General features: G+C 42.3%; 1 protein-coding gene across 1 annotated transcript; it reads left to right on the top strand.

Moving 5' to 3' along the window:
* The first annotated feature begins 3,316 nt into the window (after positions 1-3,316).
* On the top strand, positions 3,317-4,713 carry LOC141027236 (protein FAR1-RELATED SEQUENCE 5-like). The gene is made up of 4 exons (XM_073504219.1): positions 3,317-3,368; positions 3,478-3,758; positions 3,884-4,160; positions 4,274-4,713. Exons 1-4 carry the CDS (start codon positions 3,317-3,319, stop codon positions 4,711-4,713), a joined length of 1,050 nt encoding a protein of 349 aa, XP_073360320.1.
* The last annotated feature ends 14,146 nt before the right edge of the window (positions 4,714-18,859 follow it).

Raw genomic sequence — 18,859 nt, 5'->3', positions numbered from 1 at the left:
ATTTTGCCTTCTTCTTCAATCTTGCCTTCTCTGACCTTCTTGCTTCGTGCAGATGAACTTTGCGCCCCCTGCAAGACATGGATTGCCATGGAATTCCTCTCCTACCTCCACGACGAATTGTTCTCAAGGTGGCCTATCAGCTGCTGGAAAAAGGTTGGCTGAACTTCTAGCCAGGGTATGGTTGAACTTCTTCCTTCCTTCGGTTTGTTATTTGCTTACAGCTATGTGAAGTTCGGGTGGTGTGTGAGCATCAGTCCAGGCTACAAAAGCTTTTTTAAAATCTCCTGCTTACAGCCATGTGAAGTTCTGGTAGTGTGTGATCCTCAGTCCAGGCTACAAAACAGCATTGTAATATCTGCCTGCTTACATGCATGTGAAGTTCAGGTAGTATGTGAGCCTCAGTCCAGGCTACAAACACTATAAAATCTGCCTGCATTCACATTCACATGTGGAAAAGCCATGTGAAGTTCAACTAGTAAACGTGCTAGAGTTCAGGTTGGTATGTCTCTGGTTCTGTGCAAAAATAAATAAAAGGAAAATAGAACATGCATGTGATATCACATGAAGGTCAGGTTGGTATGCACTAGCAGTCCAACCATTCAAACTCATGAAGGTTCAGGTTTTTTAACTGTAGACAGTATTTCCCCTTTGCAAAACAAGAAGTTCGGGTTGTGGAGAGTGCTCAGTTCAGGTACATATAAGTAATCAAATAGTGTAGAATTAAACAGGATGTGAGGTTCATTCTGTGAAGGGTGCTTAGTTCAGGTACAAAAGTATTGGCAGATGCTCAGCTCGGTGCATAGTGTGATGGCTCTCCTAGGGGAAAAATATTTACATGAACACCACTTTTATATGAGAAGTTCAGGCTGTGAATAATGCTAAGTTCAGTTACAAAGGTATAGGCAGATCTAACTTGTGTGCTAATAGACATTTTTTTCTTTTATGTTAGCAAGACGAGAGACGCATGAAGAAGCTTAGAAGTTCCCAGTAGCAAGTACACAATCCAAAGCCTGTACGCGTTGCACCACCCCCTCAATGGGTCACACCTCAAATGCACCAACAGCATTACCAACCTGCTCCAGACCAAAAATGGATGACACCCAAAACACACGAAGACTTCCAAGATGCTGGATCACAGCCCTATCCGCACAACCTTGCGCCTCCACCTAATTGGGTGACGCCAGAAATCCCCCGCGGATTCTTTGTATCCACCAGCAGACTCCCAAGCACGCCGATGGAGGGGGTTAGCTCAAGTCATGCGTGTAACTCTGGAGGTTATCCTGGTGTGCCTCATCAATGCCAAAGCGAAGCAACTAAACCGGATCCCAGGACAAATCCAACAGCAACACACACACAGAGGAGAGTGCTCTGCACACTACCACCGTTGGATCCTGCTGTTGATGCTACAAGTCAGAATTGTACGGGGCATAAGGTAGATGGATTGCTTCACAAAACAAAAGAGCAAACCAAGACCAGGATCACAATACCTCCACAACCACCTCAAGCAAAAAGGACACAAACAAGAGAGAGGCCATCTTCAGCCCTCCTTCCTCCTTGTGATCCACTGCTGCATCCTGCTATGATTACTCCGCCATGCCCCATCCCAGAGGGACAGCAGCAGACACCGGCGGAGTTGCGATCATACATGCACATAAGTGAAACAAAAAATATCTATATACGCATCTTGTATTATCTGCAAATTTTTTGCTCCCTCCAGGATAACAAGTTCATAAACGGCATTTTAACGTGCTATTTGGATTATTATTTTCTTTTTCTGCAGATGCCGGATCTACCGGATTATCTAATACCAAGACTAAAGATGCGATTCAAAGATGTAGAGAAAGCAAGGGAATTTTATAACAGATACGCCAGACACACTGGTTTTGGAATCAGGAAGACGGGGGAAATGACAACCACAAGTATTTTGTTTGCGCCTTCCAAGGGATACACACATCTTCTGTTTCAGAGGCCAACAGGAAGCGAAACAAAACATCGCAGAGGACGGGCTGCAATGCAAGAATGAGGGTGAAGGTGCAGGAGGATAACACATGCGTGGCAGTGGACATTGAGTACAATCATAATCACAAACTCATGCAAACTGATGACATGCTGGTATTTTTGCACTCACACAAGAATTATGACCCCACTATTTTGGAGTACGTAAAGCTCCTGCAGTACCATGATGTCAAGCACACAACAATCATGTCCATGCTATCTGAAAATGAAGATGGAAGCTACTTCCTAAGCATGACCGGACGAGACCTACTAAACCAGTAAGTATTCAAACACCCACATACTGCAATGTAAAATAGCATCCTAGCTCACAACCCTTTGCTAGAAAAAATAACAAATGCATGTTTGCATGTGATTTGCAGGAAAGCCATGAATGCAAGGAAAGATGATTTGGATGATGTATTGAAACTTGTTTCATTCTTCAAAGACATGAAGGCAATAAATGATGAGTTTTTCTATGACATCCAAGTGGACAAGGACAAGTCAATTAAAAACATTTTCTGGTCCAATGCAAGCTGCCGAGGAGCCTATCAAGACTTTGGCGATTGCATAACATTCGACACAACTTACAAGACCAACAGTTTTCATATGCCTCTAGGAGTGTTTGTTGGAACAAACCATCACTTGCAGTCAACGATATTTGCTGTTGCCCTGATAAGAGACGAAGATGCAAAGTCATTCAAGTGGCTGTCCGATACATTTGTACGGTACATGAACAACAAGCACCCAACTTGCATTCTAACAGGTGAATTCAAAAAAAAACCTCTTCAAGTTTCATCATCTTTTCAGTCTATGGGTCTATGTTGGATACATTGGTTTTGTCTGAAAATAATGTAAAGAATGCAGTTCAACCACTGTTAGCACAGAAGTCCAACTAGCAGTACAAGAAAGCAAAATTATCTGTCACATGTTTAGAAAAAAAATTAGTTATGAATGTGAAGTTCAAATACATTAATCATAGAAGTTCAAGGACAAAGTTGTAAGATAAATATATGTAGCATGTTCAGAAAAATATAGTTATTTATGTGAAGTTCAAGCACTGCTACCATAGAAGTTCAACAACAATGCTTTAAGAAAAATTTTGAGTGTGACACTACTAGTTTGTCCTACTACTAAGTGTGAAGTTCAAGCACTGGTACCACAGAAGTTCAGCAACACTGCTGTAAGAAAAAATACATGTGACATTCTTAGATAGCCATACTGCTAGATGTGAAGTTCAAGTACTTGTACAACATAAGTTCACCATCAGTACAAAAAAGAATCAAGTTTCATTTTTTTAATTCATGCAGACCAATGCCCATCGATGGCGAAAGCTATACCACAATCATTTCCAAACACCGTCCACAAGCTATGCCGTTGGCACATCATAAAGAAGTACAGGGAATACCTCGCGTTGCTGTACAAAAAGTATAAAACATTCAAAGAGGAGTTCACAGCTATTAAACTGGCCACTGATACCAACAGAGTTTGAAGATGCCCGGGCTGAACTCGTGCACAAGTACAACCTGGAGAATGACCAGATGATGATGCAGCTCTGGAGTGATAGGAAGATGTGGATTTCAGCATATTACAAGAACATTTTCTGTGCTAGAATGACATCCACACAACGAAGCGAGAGCATGAACCACGTGCTAAAGAAAGGGTTTGTCAAGGGGACCCAGAACCTACACAAGTTTGCTAGGCGGGTCAATGCTTGCATACAAACTCGGATGCAGAAGGAGAACGAGCAAACAATGACCAGCATGGTATGATGACAAGTACAAAACACCCCCATCATGTTCAGTTTACCTTCAACATGTGCACTTTGAATTTTAAAAAATGAAACCCATGACTCTGCTTCGACTAATATCTTACTTTTTGACATGCGCAGACCAATCCTGTGACAAAAACAACTTACGGCTACGAGGAAGACATGTCTATCAAGTACACGAGAGCCGTGTACACCGAGATGAGGAATAGGATGAGAAAAGCCACGCTATTTCGCGCAAAGCGTACAGCAGAGCCCACTAAGTACCTTGTGTACTACCACAACAAGCCTGGCCATGATGATGAAGAAAGATTTTCCTGGTCAAAGCATGAATTCCAGGTTGTAGCTGACCTAGAGAATGAAATATACAAGTGTGAATACAAGCTATGGACACACACAGGTGAGCAAAAAAACAAACTCATTAAATAGCTAGACTAGTAGTATCATATCAAAATTTATGAAACTCATTGCTAGCTCACAAACTATGTATTCTGCATTCATCACAAAATGCAGGCATGTTCTGCCTTCACATCATGAACATACTGGACTACCTCAAGCCTGACAAATTTCCAAACAAGTATATCCTCAAACGCTACACAAAGACTGCAAAATCACAACCAACCTTTGATACAAGGGACTACAACACAACCACATTGGATGGCAGCTCAAGGCTATCGAAGCAAGACATCTTGCTGCAACTGAATTTGATGGTTAACAAGAAAGCAATGAGATGTGACCAGCAATATGACAGAGCCTACTATGTTCTCAAGAGGCTCGTGGAAGAGCTTGATGCAATACATTCAGCAAATCAAGCGTATGCTGACGAAAGGATGGCTAAAGAGGACGCTGAAATTGAAGATGACCTTCATTATTATGCAGCTGAAATGCTTAACGCCACCGCTGAAGCCAACCAATGCAAGCAGGGTGATGGCCAATCAATGGAGCAGCGATAGCAAGAGACGATGAAACTGCCGCTGTATTCAGAAACAAAGAGTGGGAAGAAAATTACTGCAGCAAAGAAAAGTGACAAGAGAGCTCAGATAAAGGCACCACCTGCAGGAAGAGTCGTCGTGCTCGATGAGAACGGGGTGCCACTTGGACACAGGAAATGTAGTGTGTGCAACCAGGTTGCGGGACACAACAAGCTGACCTGTCCAACACTCTTGGAAAGAAACAATGATGAGGAGGTCAAGCAACCTAAATTTCAAAAACAGCAGCCCAAAGTTATGGAACAAAAGAAGGGACCACACCCAAAGAAAGCAAGCAGCAGACTTTGTAGCATATGCAAGGAGTATGAACCACACAATGCAAGAACATGCCCGAAGCGCGTAGATGCTGAAAAGACAAGCAAAAAGACAGAGAAGACACATAAAGCAAAACCTAGAGCCATCAACAAGAAAGTGGTGGAAGATGAAGAGGAAGACGAAGATGAAGACACCGTCAAAGAAGAGGAAGACGAAGAGGAAGAGGACGACGAAGAGGAAGAGGACGATGAAGTGGAAGAGGTACATGTCAGGCAAAAACCTCTACCACAAAAGCCTAGGAGGAGCGCAAGGCTGATGAACAGTTAGAATAGGTCAATTAACACAATGCAAACTTATGTCATGTCAATGTGCAGAATATTATGTCATCCCCTGGTAATATACACTTTGAAGTTCAAGTAATATTACTGTAGAAGTCCTGGTATGTTATGAGAGGAAGTGTTGTGCTGGTGATGTATTGCATGAAAGAGCAAGCAGTAATAAATTGAAAAATATACACTGTGAAGTTCAAGTAATATTACTGCAGAAGTCCTGGTATGTTATGGGAGGAAGTGATGTGCTGGTGATGTATTGCATGAAAGTGCAAGCAAGAACAAAAATGAAAAATATACATTGTGAAGTTCAAGTAAGCTTACTGCAGAAGTCCTGGTATATTATGAGAGGAAGTGTTGTGCTGGTCATGTATTTCATGCAGAGTGCAAGCAAGAACAAAAATGAAAACATACACTGTGAAGTTCAACTAAGATTACAGTGGAAGTTCTGGTATATTATGGAAGGAGGTGCTCGTGTTGTATTCCATAAAAGAGCAACCAGCAAATAATCATACAGTTTTGAAGTTCAGGTCAGCTTACAGAAGAAGTTCTGGTATATAAAATCGATGTAGGAAAAAAATATGCTTAAAAAATAAAGTTTCACCGCATAAACTAAGGTTAGCAAGCCTAAGACAACACGTTCAAATGTGAAGTTCTGCTTGGATACGTGCAGAAGTTCATGTACAATGCCGACAAAAGATAAAGAAACGTCAACAATATTTCTGCACAAAGTTACAGCTGAAATACATTCGCACTTGAAAAAACACAAAAAAAACAAATATAGATTCTATGCAAAAGCATACATATTGGTTGGGTTGAGAATTACCAATACATTACACAACACAGAATATCCTCTCCATCTGAAACCAGCAGCCCAGCCACATCTCAAAGCAGAAGTTCAAGTCTACGATCATATGTTGGGGCCCAAAAATAAACAACACAAAAAAAATCAAGCAGTTCAACCATAACCAAGGGAGAAGTTCAGGTACATCTTTTCGGGAAAAAACATTCAACACATGGATACTAAAAACGATGCAGTACATTGACATTCACAAAGCCAAATCATTCTTCACACCAAATACATTTGTCCACAATATCATAAGTAATAGTGCTGCACCTATAGATACACAAATCACTAAAACATTCTTACAACCAAATCTTTACGGAATTGTTCCAATCATTATCAAACCTAAAAAACTGTACGAAATCAAATCTACAATGAAACTAATTCTTCGAATTCACGGGCAAAAGGACTGGATCTTTTTAGGGAGCTCTGAACGCATGACTTCATTCTTCTAGCTAAAAATCAGAGTGTGCATGAACTCAGCCTTCCACTCATCTGCAGCAGCCTGCAAACAAAGAAAGTGAAACGATGGTTTAGTAACGGATGTGTAAAACCACAGCAGGAGCGTCTCAACAAAAACACACAAGAAAAATTAAAGGATGATGAGACAAGAACAAAGACAGAACATACTTCCACATCACCAAAATCTTCAACAATCTCATCGCCATCATATGAAGAGCAGAACTTCACGGCAAAGAAACCACAATCATTATTCTTCTGCTTCGGAACATCGATAAAAGTCGGCCCCTTTACAATAGTCACCCAGTTAGGCTGCTTGCTCGCCTTGTACGCAGCCTTGCCGTACACCTCCTCGAGCAACCCAACAAATCTCTTGATCTGCCAGAAATAACAAAATTAGATGAAGTCAAAAACATGTTAACCAAAATAGTTAAGTTCAGGTACATAAAAAGCGGCACTTGCATAAGATCCACCTAAACAAATAGCAGAAGTTCAAATTCCAAATGATAGTCAGTTCAAGCAATATTACGAAAACAGAGACAGCAACATATTTTGTCAACACAAGGCATAATAAACTTCGTGTCAAACAAGAGAATGTGAAAGGAGGTACAGGCTAAGAAACACTCACGATATTTTGACAGTCCCTGTGGAAACTCGTTCGCGACGTTTCCATATTAGCGTAAGGAAGTGAATCAAGGATGTCAATGCTCCCACGATATCTATTCACCACGTACACACTGTAGTGCGCCATTGTGCCAATTGGCTTGAATAGAATCAAGAAAACCTGCCAAGAATGAAAGGACCGGTGAACACAAACTATAAAAGCATATGTACTGAAGAACCGGCATGAACAAAAACTTCTTGACAAACTCAGCAAAAGGATGCACATGAAATTTAAAAAAGCAATAGTTATGAAAACCTAACCAGCTTTGCGTTAAGAAGGTCTTCTTCCTTGCGAACAAACATTGGGAGGAGACCAGCAGATTTTTTTGCATCAAACTTTGGAACTGTTGCACCGAAGAAATCATACTCCAGGCAGTACTGTGCATTCACAAAAACACAATTAAAACACCTCCCAAATGCCACTACAACAAAACTAAGGCAAAAAAAGGAGATAGGGGTGCAAAGAACTAAAACCTGTATGAAGTAGGGACTAAGTACAACCCTGTCAGCACTAGTGAATATCTCAGAGGTCTCCGGCTTATCCTTCCACAAATTTATGAGATAATCCATTATGTCTCCTTCCATTTGCTGCCCTTCACCGAAAAGCGTATAAAGGACATGTCCTGTGAGGTCAATCACATTCGCAGGGATGGTAAACATGCAGTAGCTTGTCCTGTAGAATACAAAAGGATGGCAAAAAATATTAGAAGTTCAGATACAACAACAAACAGAAGTTCAGATACTATAACTCAAAAGGCAAGAGGAGACATAAAACAGAAGTTCAGATACTACAACAACGACAGTTCAGACAATACAACAACAGAAGTTCAGACACTATAACTCCAAGGCAAGGGAGAAATGAACAGAAGCCCACATACTACAACAACAGAAGTTTCAGACACAGAGTAGCATCTCTGGCAGCAACAAAGTTAAGAAGAAGAAAACTCACTCAGAATACTTCTCCAGACCGTCTTTACTCAGCACATACTGTTTCAACTTCCGGGCCTCGGACAGATGAGGGTAACTGTATTTTTTTAGGGGAGCGAGAGGAGAACGCCACTTCAAAGGCAATCTTGATGCTCTCTTGGAGGAAGTTATGTTCCCAGACTCAACTGCCAGTTTCCTCCTGGTGATGACAACATTCTTCCCACCTCTACCAGCAATAGTACCAGCAGCACATTTGACATTCTTCGGGTAAGCAATCTTCTCAAAATCATCATCGGACGAAATAACTTCTGCTTCGGCTGCTTCGACTGCATCAGCCTTCCTGGAGCAAGGGGTTTTTAGAGTACCACGAATACCACCAGCCTGCTTCCCCAACTTGGAAGGAATAAGGGTTCAAGGTCTATCATCTTCTATCGGAGCTGTACTCATCGATTCCTCCCTAGGCTGTTATTTCTGTGACCCAAGGAATGAGTAGTGGTAATCGCTCAAGTCCAACGGATCTACTGTCAAAGAAAAAGGAAGAGAAAACATCACCATTAAATACAACTGAAGTTCAGGAACAGCACAATGTGCAGTCCAACTAATAAAGATGACATGATTACTACTCAAGCTGGCCTAAAAAAATTAGTTGCAGTAAAAAACTAAATGAAGTTCAGGCACAACCAAAGGCACAGTTCAAGATAAACCGATGAACTGGAAATCATTCAACTACAGCTAACAAAACCATAGGAAGGCATCATCTCTAATGTTCAATTAGAAAGAAAATGCTCATGTCCAAGTAAGCAATGGAAGGAAAGAAATTACTGAAACAAAACACACAAGCAAAATAAAAAAGATAGAAATGAAGTTCATGTACAAAGAAAATGCCCCTCTCCTTCTAAAACCAGCTGCCCAGCCAGATCTCGAGCAGAAGTCCAAGTTCAGAGAAAAATATGAAGTTCAGGTAGAATAAAATATGCAGTGCAGGTAAGCAGTCCAAGTTCCAATACTTACATGTGTAGTAGCCAAACAGAGCTTGGAAGTCTGTCTCAAACAGGTTAGAAGAAGCGATTGAGTACAGCCACGTCTTCCTGATATCTGCGATATTCTCATGGGAATAATTTGCAAGAACCTCGTCATGATACGAATTAACATTCGTAAGCATGAAGAATCCGCAGTCGATACTGCCATCAAACGCAGTAAAAGAATAGTGTTAGAACAGAAAAAGAAAGCCAACGAATAAAACACATCGCAGCTTAAGTACAACTACAGTTAAACAGATGTGATAAAGAGAAAAAGTGGAACTCATACTTATTTTGCTGCTGGGGCACATCAATCCAATCGAGAGCGAAATGGTCGATGGTAAGAGGACTGGAGGGTGTCTCCCTGTCGTTGCTGGCATCCTTCCAAAGCTTCTTGATGTTGTCGGTCATCCGCCAAAACAGGCGTACCGCACATTCATCTTCTGGTCCATAATAGGAGTCGAGAAGCTGGAACCTTGAATTCTTCATGTCAAGAAATATTGAAACCCAATGACCAACACCACCCATGGAAGCAGGAATCTCATGCGGGTCAAAAGTGGGGAAAACAACTTGAAGCATCATAAACACACGAATCATTAAAAACTGAGAATTAATATCAAATGGTACAAAGAAAAATAACACAAATATTAACACAGTGGATTGCACTGCAAAACTAATACAGAGGCAAAGAACAAGATATTGCATACCGAATCATGTGCATCCATGCTATCTGGACCACTCGCCATGAAGTACTTCCTCACACGGGAATCAAATTGACCTCTGAAAATCTTGTCCTAAAATAATGCAGACAACACCAACATATGAAAAATACAAAAATGAGACAAACAAGTTTTAACTAAAATGGTAAGGAACAAAACAGAAAAGAAATCACTATATGGTTGACTTACACAAACCCAATACGGCAGGATGAGTTTATCCGATCCCTGATACTTCGCACGTAGACAGTAGAGTGCACATTCAGCCACATTAGATCGAAGCATTCCACGAGGACCAAAAGATATTGCAACATCTTCAACAGAAGCTTCACACTCCTTGTTTTGGAACATAATCGTTGATCTAAAACAAGCAAATAGAAAATAAAACAAGTTCAGCAGCAGGAACTCAGGAAGTTCATAACACATGTTAGCACAGAAGTTCAGCTATATCACAACAGGCAGTACAGTACAAAAGAGGCCAAAAGTTCAACACCAGAGAAGTAAAATAGGAAGTTCAGGTACATATAGTAGAGAAGTTCAGGTATGAAACCACAGGCAATTCACAGGGGGTTCATGGATGATGTAAATATTGACCAGCTGCACTCACCTCTTGGAACGATTATTCTTAAGCCTAGTTACACTGTAATAAAAGTCATCAACCTTCTTTCGGACGACAGCAAGGTCGCTATCTGCTCACCAAAAAGAAATAGCAATTAAGAGCAACACTCAAGCACATAGATTCACGACTGTTTCAATTAAGACCAACATTCAAGCATAAACATTCAAAACATAAGCACATCTCAGCTGCTACATCAGAAAATATAAAACCACAGCATCATAGACATCACAACCCATGCATTACAAACCTTCACCCACATAGAAAACAGGTTCACTTAACATTCTTTACAACCCACACGACAAACAACAAAACCAGAAGTTCAACTTAGACCACACAGGCAGTTCACAGGGGATATCATAGACTAAACCAAACAACAAAAGGGAAGGGGATGGGGAAAGAAGAGAGAAGCATGCTCCTCTCTTCATGGATCCTTGCCTAGACCAGTGGCAGCACTGGAATGATCAACCTCCTCTCCATAGCTATCGCTTTCGGTCTCTTCATCGTCGTCTCTAGTAGACGTTGCAGTGTCGTCGGGAAGGACACCAGCAGCAACTGGAGCAACTGGAGAATTTGAAACAAGAAAAACTTTTGGTTGTGCCTGTACAGCATCAACATCAACTGATGGCTCTACTGCAGGAGACTTCTCCGGGCTTGCAGCAGCACTACCACCAGTTTCAACAGCAGACTCAACAGGATCTTTCTCCAAAATGATGTCTCCAGTTGTCTTGCCCTGCTCAGCATCAGAAACCTCAGCACCAATGGACGACTGAGGTTCAGTCAAGTCCACCCCGTCGGAGCAGCCGGTGCCTGAGATGGACTTGTCTGCAACCTTCTCTGGAGGAACACTAACATCATCATTCTGCTGCAAAAGAAACAGAAAGTCATTACAAAGGGCTGACTGAACCTCATGCACAGGGGCAGCAAGTCCGTTTCAGGGGCAACAAGACAAATGGACAAGAAAAATGGTACCTTATTTTCACTGCCATGAACCTCATCAACTATTACGCCACTAGCGGGAGCAGGTTCATGCACCGGGGCAGCCTCATGCACAGGAGCAGCTTCATGCGCAGGTAAAACATCCTCCTCAACCCTAGCATCATCATCAACAGCCTACAAAAAAATCATGTAGAAAACAAATACCTAATCAGCAGAAGTTCACATTGCATAATCAGAGAAGGTCAGCTATCACAACTGACACATAATGGAAGTCCAAATACAGTATACATAGCAGGTCAAATATCAAACTACTCTAAGATACAAAAGGGAACAAAAAGGGCCAGTCATCGAAGTCATGGAAGTTCAGGTGCTGTAGCACTTGAAGTTCAGGTTCTATAAACAGAGAAGGTCACCTAGGAACACTAGTGCTAAAAAGAAACAGTTTACGACACATGAAATCAATAACGGTCGCCTATGACTACAAACAGTAATAACTGAAAGCTAACATTGAACATTAGTGCAAAGAAATATCAAAAGCCAACATAAACAAACCTCTTTGGTATGCTCCACATGGCCTCCTTCACGACCCGAACGAACAGAATCCTGCCTCTGAATCTGTCTCACAACAACACTTGCCTCATCTTCAAAAGTCTTGCAACGAGCATCCTGCATTTCCTTGAACAGCCCAACGCTAGTCCGGAGGTGGGAAGTTCTCTGACGAAGCTCTTCAAGAAATCTAGCTTCAATAGATAAGACCTCCTTCAAAGACTCGGCATCAAATCCGTGTCCAGGAGGAAGAATCCCATCAACGCGACTAAGACGCTCAGCAGTTGAAGGAACACGAGCCAACTCCCCACAAACAGTTTCAAGAAGACTGTCAATCCTAACAGCGAAACATTGGCAGCTTCAAACAAATTCTCGGAAGAAATGCCACCTGCAGCACTCACACAGGCAGAAGAACCTCCTGGATCTACAGGGGGGCACCGGTATTAACATCCCAGGAGAATTCAAATCTTGGGGAAGTTCCACTCCCTAGGCCGGCAGAATGAGGCATAGTTAGAACAGGACGTTCAATACCCTAAAGAACACAACCTCAGCATGTGTCTTCCACTGCATACAAAAACAAAAGTCAACGCGTCAGAAAACAAATGAAGGAACATGGGAACAAAAATATACAAGACAATACCAGAAGTTCAAGTTAAACTACATAGGAAAGAATAATGCATAGAAACACTCACAGGCAGTTTCCCAAACACCCAGTTGGCTGGGTCATCATCACCCTTCTTGACCAAGTCAGCCGCAGCAAGCTCAAGAAGCTTGGCCTGATCCATGAAATTGATGCGAGGGGTCCTCAAGTAAATATTAGGCGTCTTGCCAATGATAAGGCAGTCCAGATACATAAGAAGCGGCGCGATGGCACAACCTGTGACATCTTTTCCTCTGCTAGTACCTTGCTGATACCTAACAACAACACTCCAAATATCGTCAACAACCAACTGGCAGTAGTGCATATCTGCCATATCCTCAAAAACAAGATTCTCAGCCATTGCAGCCTCCCTGGACACTCGTGTAGACGTTCGAGGGATAACCACCTTCATGAAAACAATCAGGTAAAAAACCTGCAGAGCAAGATCATCCTTCGTCTCATCCTTCACAAGTTCTGTCAGGATATTCCGCAGATCCTTTGTCTTGATGTCGTCACTCCTAGCGTACCCAAGCTTTCCCTTCGACCTCATAACAACATCATTGAAACCATCATTCGAGGGCCTAGGAGGGGTACGATTACCTTGAGGGAAACCAAACGGATGGTCAATAGCATCACTTGTAATACGCAGAACCTTGTTTGCCTCACCCATGTCTAGAATCATGGTTGCAGGGTCAATCCTCGTGTAGATGTTGCCCATCAAAGGACGAGAAATGTTGGAATCAACCTTCAAGTCAAACACACAACCAAAACCAGCCTTGATAACCCTCGTCTTGTGCCTAGGTTGTAACGCCCATGATGCGGCTATATCTCCCACGTGTCGGGGCACGACTTAGAGGCATAACCGCATTGTAGGTTTTGTCGCAAGAAGGGTCATCTTCACACAATCCCATGTAATGAACAAGAATGGGATAAAGAAAGTTGGCCTACAATCGCCACTTCACACAATACATAAATAAATTCATACATCATCCAAAATACACACATAGACCGACTACGGTCAAATCCAAATGAAAAGAAGATAACCCCAAATGCTAGATCCCCGATCGTCCCAACTGGGCTCCACTACTGATCATCAGGAAACTAAACATAGTAACGACCAAGTTCCTTGTGAACTCCCACTTGAGCTCGGTAGCATCACCTGCACTGGTATCATCGGCACCTGCAACTGTTTGGAAGTATCCGTGAGTCACGAGGACTCAGCAATCTCACACCCGCGAGATCAAGACTATTTAAGCTTATAGGAAGGATGGGGTAATGAGGTGGAGCTGCAGCAAGCACTAAGCAAATATGGTGGCTAGCATACGCAAATAAGAGCGAGGAGAGAAGCAACGCAACGGTCGTGAAACTAGAATTGATCAAGAAGTGATCCTGAAACTACTTACGTTCATGCATAACCCAAAACCGTGTTCACTTCCCGGACTCCGCCGAAAAGAGACCATCACGGCTACACACGCGGTTGATGCATTTTAGTTAAGTCAAGTGTCATGTTCTCTACAACCGGACATTAACAAATTCCCATCTGCCACATAACCGCGGGCACAGCTTTCGAAAGATAATACCCTGCAGGGGTGTCCCAACTTAGCCCATTATAAGCTCTCACGGTCAACAAAGGATATTCCTTCTCCCGGGAAGACCCGATCAGTCTCGGAATCCCGGTTACAAGACATTTCGACAATGGTAAAACAAGACCAGCAAGACCACCCGCGGTGCCGACAAATCCCGATAGGAGCTGCACATATCTCGTTCTCAGGGCACACCGGATAAGCTAAGCGTACAGGTACCAACGTAACCCAAGTTGCCAAGGGACGGTCCCGCACGGTGCTCTAGTTTGGACCAACACTCGGAGGAGCACTGGCCCGGGGGTAAAAATAAGAAGACCCTCGGGCTCGCGAAAACCCAAGGGAAAAGGCTTAGGTAGGCAAATGTAAAACCAAGGTTGGGCCTTGCTGGAGGAGTTTTATTCAAAGCGAACTGTCAAGGGGGTCCCATAAATCACCCAACCGCATAAGGGACTCGAATCCGGCGAGGGCGAGGAAGCAGAGGCACAAGGAGGGCCATGGCAGCACGGGCGATGAAGCAGCAGCGGCACTGGCGCCTGGCCATGCGACGGAGAGGCAAAGCAGAGGAGAACGGGATGAGGGCGCGACGCTCCTGCTGGGCGCGGAGGACGACGGCTGCAGGCGCGGGGTCTCGCTCCTCTCCCTGGCAAAGCAAGGAAGAAGGAGGGGATCGAGGGAGAGGGGCGCTGTGGGAAGATGGGGGCGCTGCGGGAAGATGGGGGTGAGATCGAGAGGGGGGGATCGAGCAGGGCTCTCCCTGGCTCGATGCATGCGTGTGTGGGTGGCAGCGGAGGGGAACGAGAGGGGTTGAGGGGTCAAGCGGCTAGGGTTAGGAGGGTTAGGTGGGCCGGCGCTGGTTGGTTAGGCCCAAGAGGCCGGCTGGGTTGCAAGGTTGTGCTCTCTCTCTCCCTCATATTTCTTTTAATAGAAAAGAAACTAGAGAGAAGAAAAGAAAGAGTGGGTTAGGGAAAGAAGTTGGACATGGGGATTATTTTCCCGGACTCACAAAAATGTTCTTGTTCCGAGAAAATAGAAAAGGCCATGATTAAAAGATTTAAATTCAAACTCATTTGATTTGAATTCAAATGATTTGAATAGCAAGTGAGGGTTGGGAAGGTCCAAAAATGTTCAGATTTTTGGTGGAGCTCCGGAATATGATGAAAGAATATATGGCAAGGTTGGAGACCAAGAATTAAGATAACAAAGGCATTGAGATAATTTGCAAGTGTGTAATGGTGATTTCCAAATTAAAGAAATATTTAATATAGCTCCCTAATATTGGGAGGATATGTTATAAAGAGAAGTCACCATATGAATTCCCTCGATTTAAATAGATCAAAAATCTATGCAATTTGTTTAGTTGAGTTTTAAAAATTAAATGACATGATGGCATGATGACATGATGCAATGCAAAATAAATAGAGCAAGCAAAAAGAAACACATGGCAATCATGAAATATATGGAAGTCTTCTGGAGCGTCGGTCTTGGGGCGTTACAACACTCCACCACTACAAGAGGATCTCGTCCCGAGATCTAGGATGGCACTAGAGAGAAAAGCGGAAGAGGAAGAGGTAAAACAAAGTTGCTTCTTTGACAAAAGAGTGAAACCAACGAACCTTGAGAGGTCGCAAAGCTTGAAGAAATGACACGACGGAGGTGAACAAAATTTAAAACACTCCGTTCAGCAAGAGGAACAAGGAACATTGCGAGAACCTTGTAGGTTGAAGGACATGAAACAAGAGCTTAACGGATCAAAATTAATATGAAAGCACACCGGTAGAAAAGAGAAACAAGGAACAAGAATGACATAATTTGGACAGCACTCCGATAGAAAATGGAAGGAATTAACATGAACTTGAGAAGATGGGATGATACTTGATGAAATCAACAACACACTGCCTCCGGAACTATTGAAAAAATGGCACAAGGGGTAAGAAAGATTTCAGACCACACTCTGGTTGAGGAAGAAGGCAAAACTTGATAAGATGAGAGAGCTCGAATGAAAACACGACACTCCGGTTAAATGGATAAGCAAGGAAAAGAACACGATCTCCAAAATGAGATGATGGGCGAATATAACAACATCCCAAAGCCTCTGGAATGAAAGGATAGAAGCTAGGTTGTTGTAAAGAAAGAAGGGAGAAACAACTGATAGTTTCTATCACACTTGAATTTGAAAAGCATCCTTACAACGAAGAGTTGAACGGAGTTGTTGGAAAACCAAAAACGAAAAGAATAAGCTTGTAGTGGGCTTATGGAAACATCTCAACATTATGAGGTGACAAACGGCCACTAAAGGAAGCCATTGGTTTGAGTGAGAGCACCAAGGCGATGAAAAACCTCTTTCACCAAGAGGATAGGAGAAAACTTGGATCATTGATAAGCACCATAATAGCAACATTCCTAAGGGAAGGCTTTAGGTGAAACATGACACAAGATAAATCCAACGAAGAGATTGGTGGATTTAAAATATCTCATTCTTGACAACATGTGAATCATGAAACGCGAACTCAAATTGTCAAGAATGACATAACACCACCTCAAATGATAAGGTAGAACAAATTGCACTTTAGAATGCAAGATGAAGAATGCTTGGACTCCACAAAACAAAACATGTGTTGAACACCATGTTTATTTTAGAGTATAGCTTGGCGGATCTTAACTCCGAGAGAAATCTTGAACAACAATTGAAGAATGAAAAGAATCCTTGACGAACCACCATGTAGAGCCTCCATGAAGAACTCCGGTAAAAAGGATGATAAAACGAAAGAGAAGTTGAGAACACAAGGTGAAGCCTTGCGATGATTTAGATGGAGCTTCGCGACGAGATAATGCGGAAAACTTGGAACTCCGGAAAAGAAAAGATGAAGCATCTCGAACCGAGGAAAATGACATGATGAGCAACTCTGGAAAGAAGAAACTAGATCACTTTGATGAAACCATAATAAGAATTACGTTATGCGTATCCTTCACCAATTTAGATTATGACAAGCAACGGATTTGGCATACTACTTATTCTCGTAGAAAGGATTAAGATAGATATAGCGCAAACTTGAGAAGGACTTCAACGAACCACCGGTAACAACAGAAGAGAATTTGGAAAGAACGAATGAATTGATACGATAGCAACGGAAGAGAATTCTTGAACAAACCACCGTAAGAATTGAAAATGAAGGAAGAAAAGATAAAGAAACACCGGGAAGAATTAGAAAATGAACGAAGATACTTGAGAGATTAAGATACATGAGAACGAAGAGATCATGAACTGATTAGAGGATATCTGAAAGCTGAGAATGAGGAATTATGAAATGATGGCCTTCGGAGGAAAAAATGGAAACAACTCATGAAATGCTCCTGATGGGTATGAAAAGAATTCTCACAATAGAAAACAATTATGAGAGGATGGCAACCAGTTAGAACCATGAATCTTGAAGAGAATGGAGCAAGATTGAAGAGAAACTCTTCTTCGGTCTTCAAATGTTGAGAATGACGATGAGAAACACCACCATGAATTGTTGAGGCACTCCGGAATGAAAATTAGAAAGGTTGAACCAAAAATGATAAGAATTTGGAAGATCTTGGAGAAACACATTTGACTGATGATGACTCATTCTTACGTCAAACTTTGAAATGAATTTGAAAATAACTCCGGAAAAAAATTAGAAGAGTCAGGTAAGATCCTGGGAAAATACCTGTGGGTTAGGGCCCACTCAAAAGATACACCGTTGAACGATTTAAAAGAGAGATTGCGACGGTTCAATTAAATGGCTTGAATAAGGTAAGACCTCGAAATAGCTAGAAAGGATTAAGAATAGAAACATGAATCCTGGGATACCTTCAGCACTCCAGATAAACATGAATAGCAAGAGGTGGATGATTAAGAGGTGCACCGGCATGAGAAAACATTTGAAACGAGGAAAGGATATGATCGACAAAGCTTGAATTGAATCCACCGGAGAAGAAAAAGAACGAAGAATAATAAACTTGAAGCTCCGTTAGTATCTTCATGGGAAATCACCGGATAAGAACATTGAAAGAAAAGAATGAAGAGACTTCGCATCAATAAAAAGGATACTTGATTAAGAAATCCGAGTCCTTGAAGAAAAGGGTGGGAGGGTGGGAAAACAAAAGCAACTTGGGGCATATGGAACAAACAACGTTGGGAAAACTGAGAGGTGATCTTGTGAATGTTGAAATGATTGGATCCACTTGAAGAGAAGCACGTCGGTTGGAAGAGAATTAACATGGCAACCTCGATGACCAAGAAGGATTAGTATCCACATAGGAATATGAGAACACCACTTAGAAAAGGCAGGGAATAAACACCTGACATTGAAGCAACTCGAATACCACAACTTAAAACAAAACAAAGGATTGGCTTGCAAAATAAGCCAGAAACAAACATATGATAGAGATTTCGGCCAAAGTGTTCGTGATGAGGCCCCATGGGCACGACGCACAGCGGACGTCACGAATGAAAAACAAGACGTCCCCAAATCGGCATAGCCAAGGATTCTTTAAGACGTCTCGCGACCACTGTAAATCGACCGTGAAAAGCGAACCACTAGACGTTGGAC

This window comes from Aegilops tauschii, chromosome 7, assembly GCF_002575655.3.
Source record: "Aegilops tauschii subsp. strangulata cultivar AL8/78 chromosome 7, Aet v6.0, whole genome shotgun sequence".
Classification (NCBI taxonomy): Eukaryota; Viridiplantae; Streptophyta; class Magnoliopsida; order Poales; family Poaceae; genus Aegilops; species Aegilops tauschii.
This window is presented reverse-complemented; position numbering and strand designations above follow the sequence as displayed.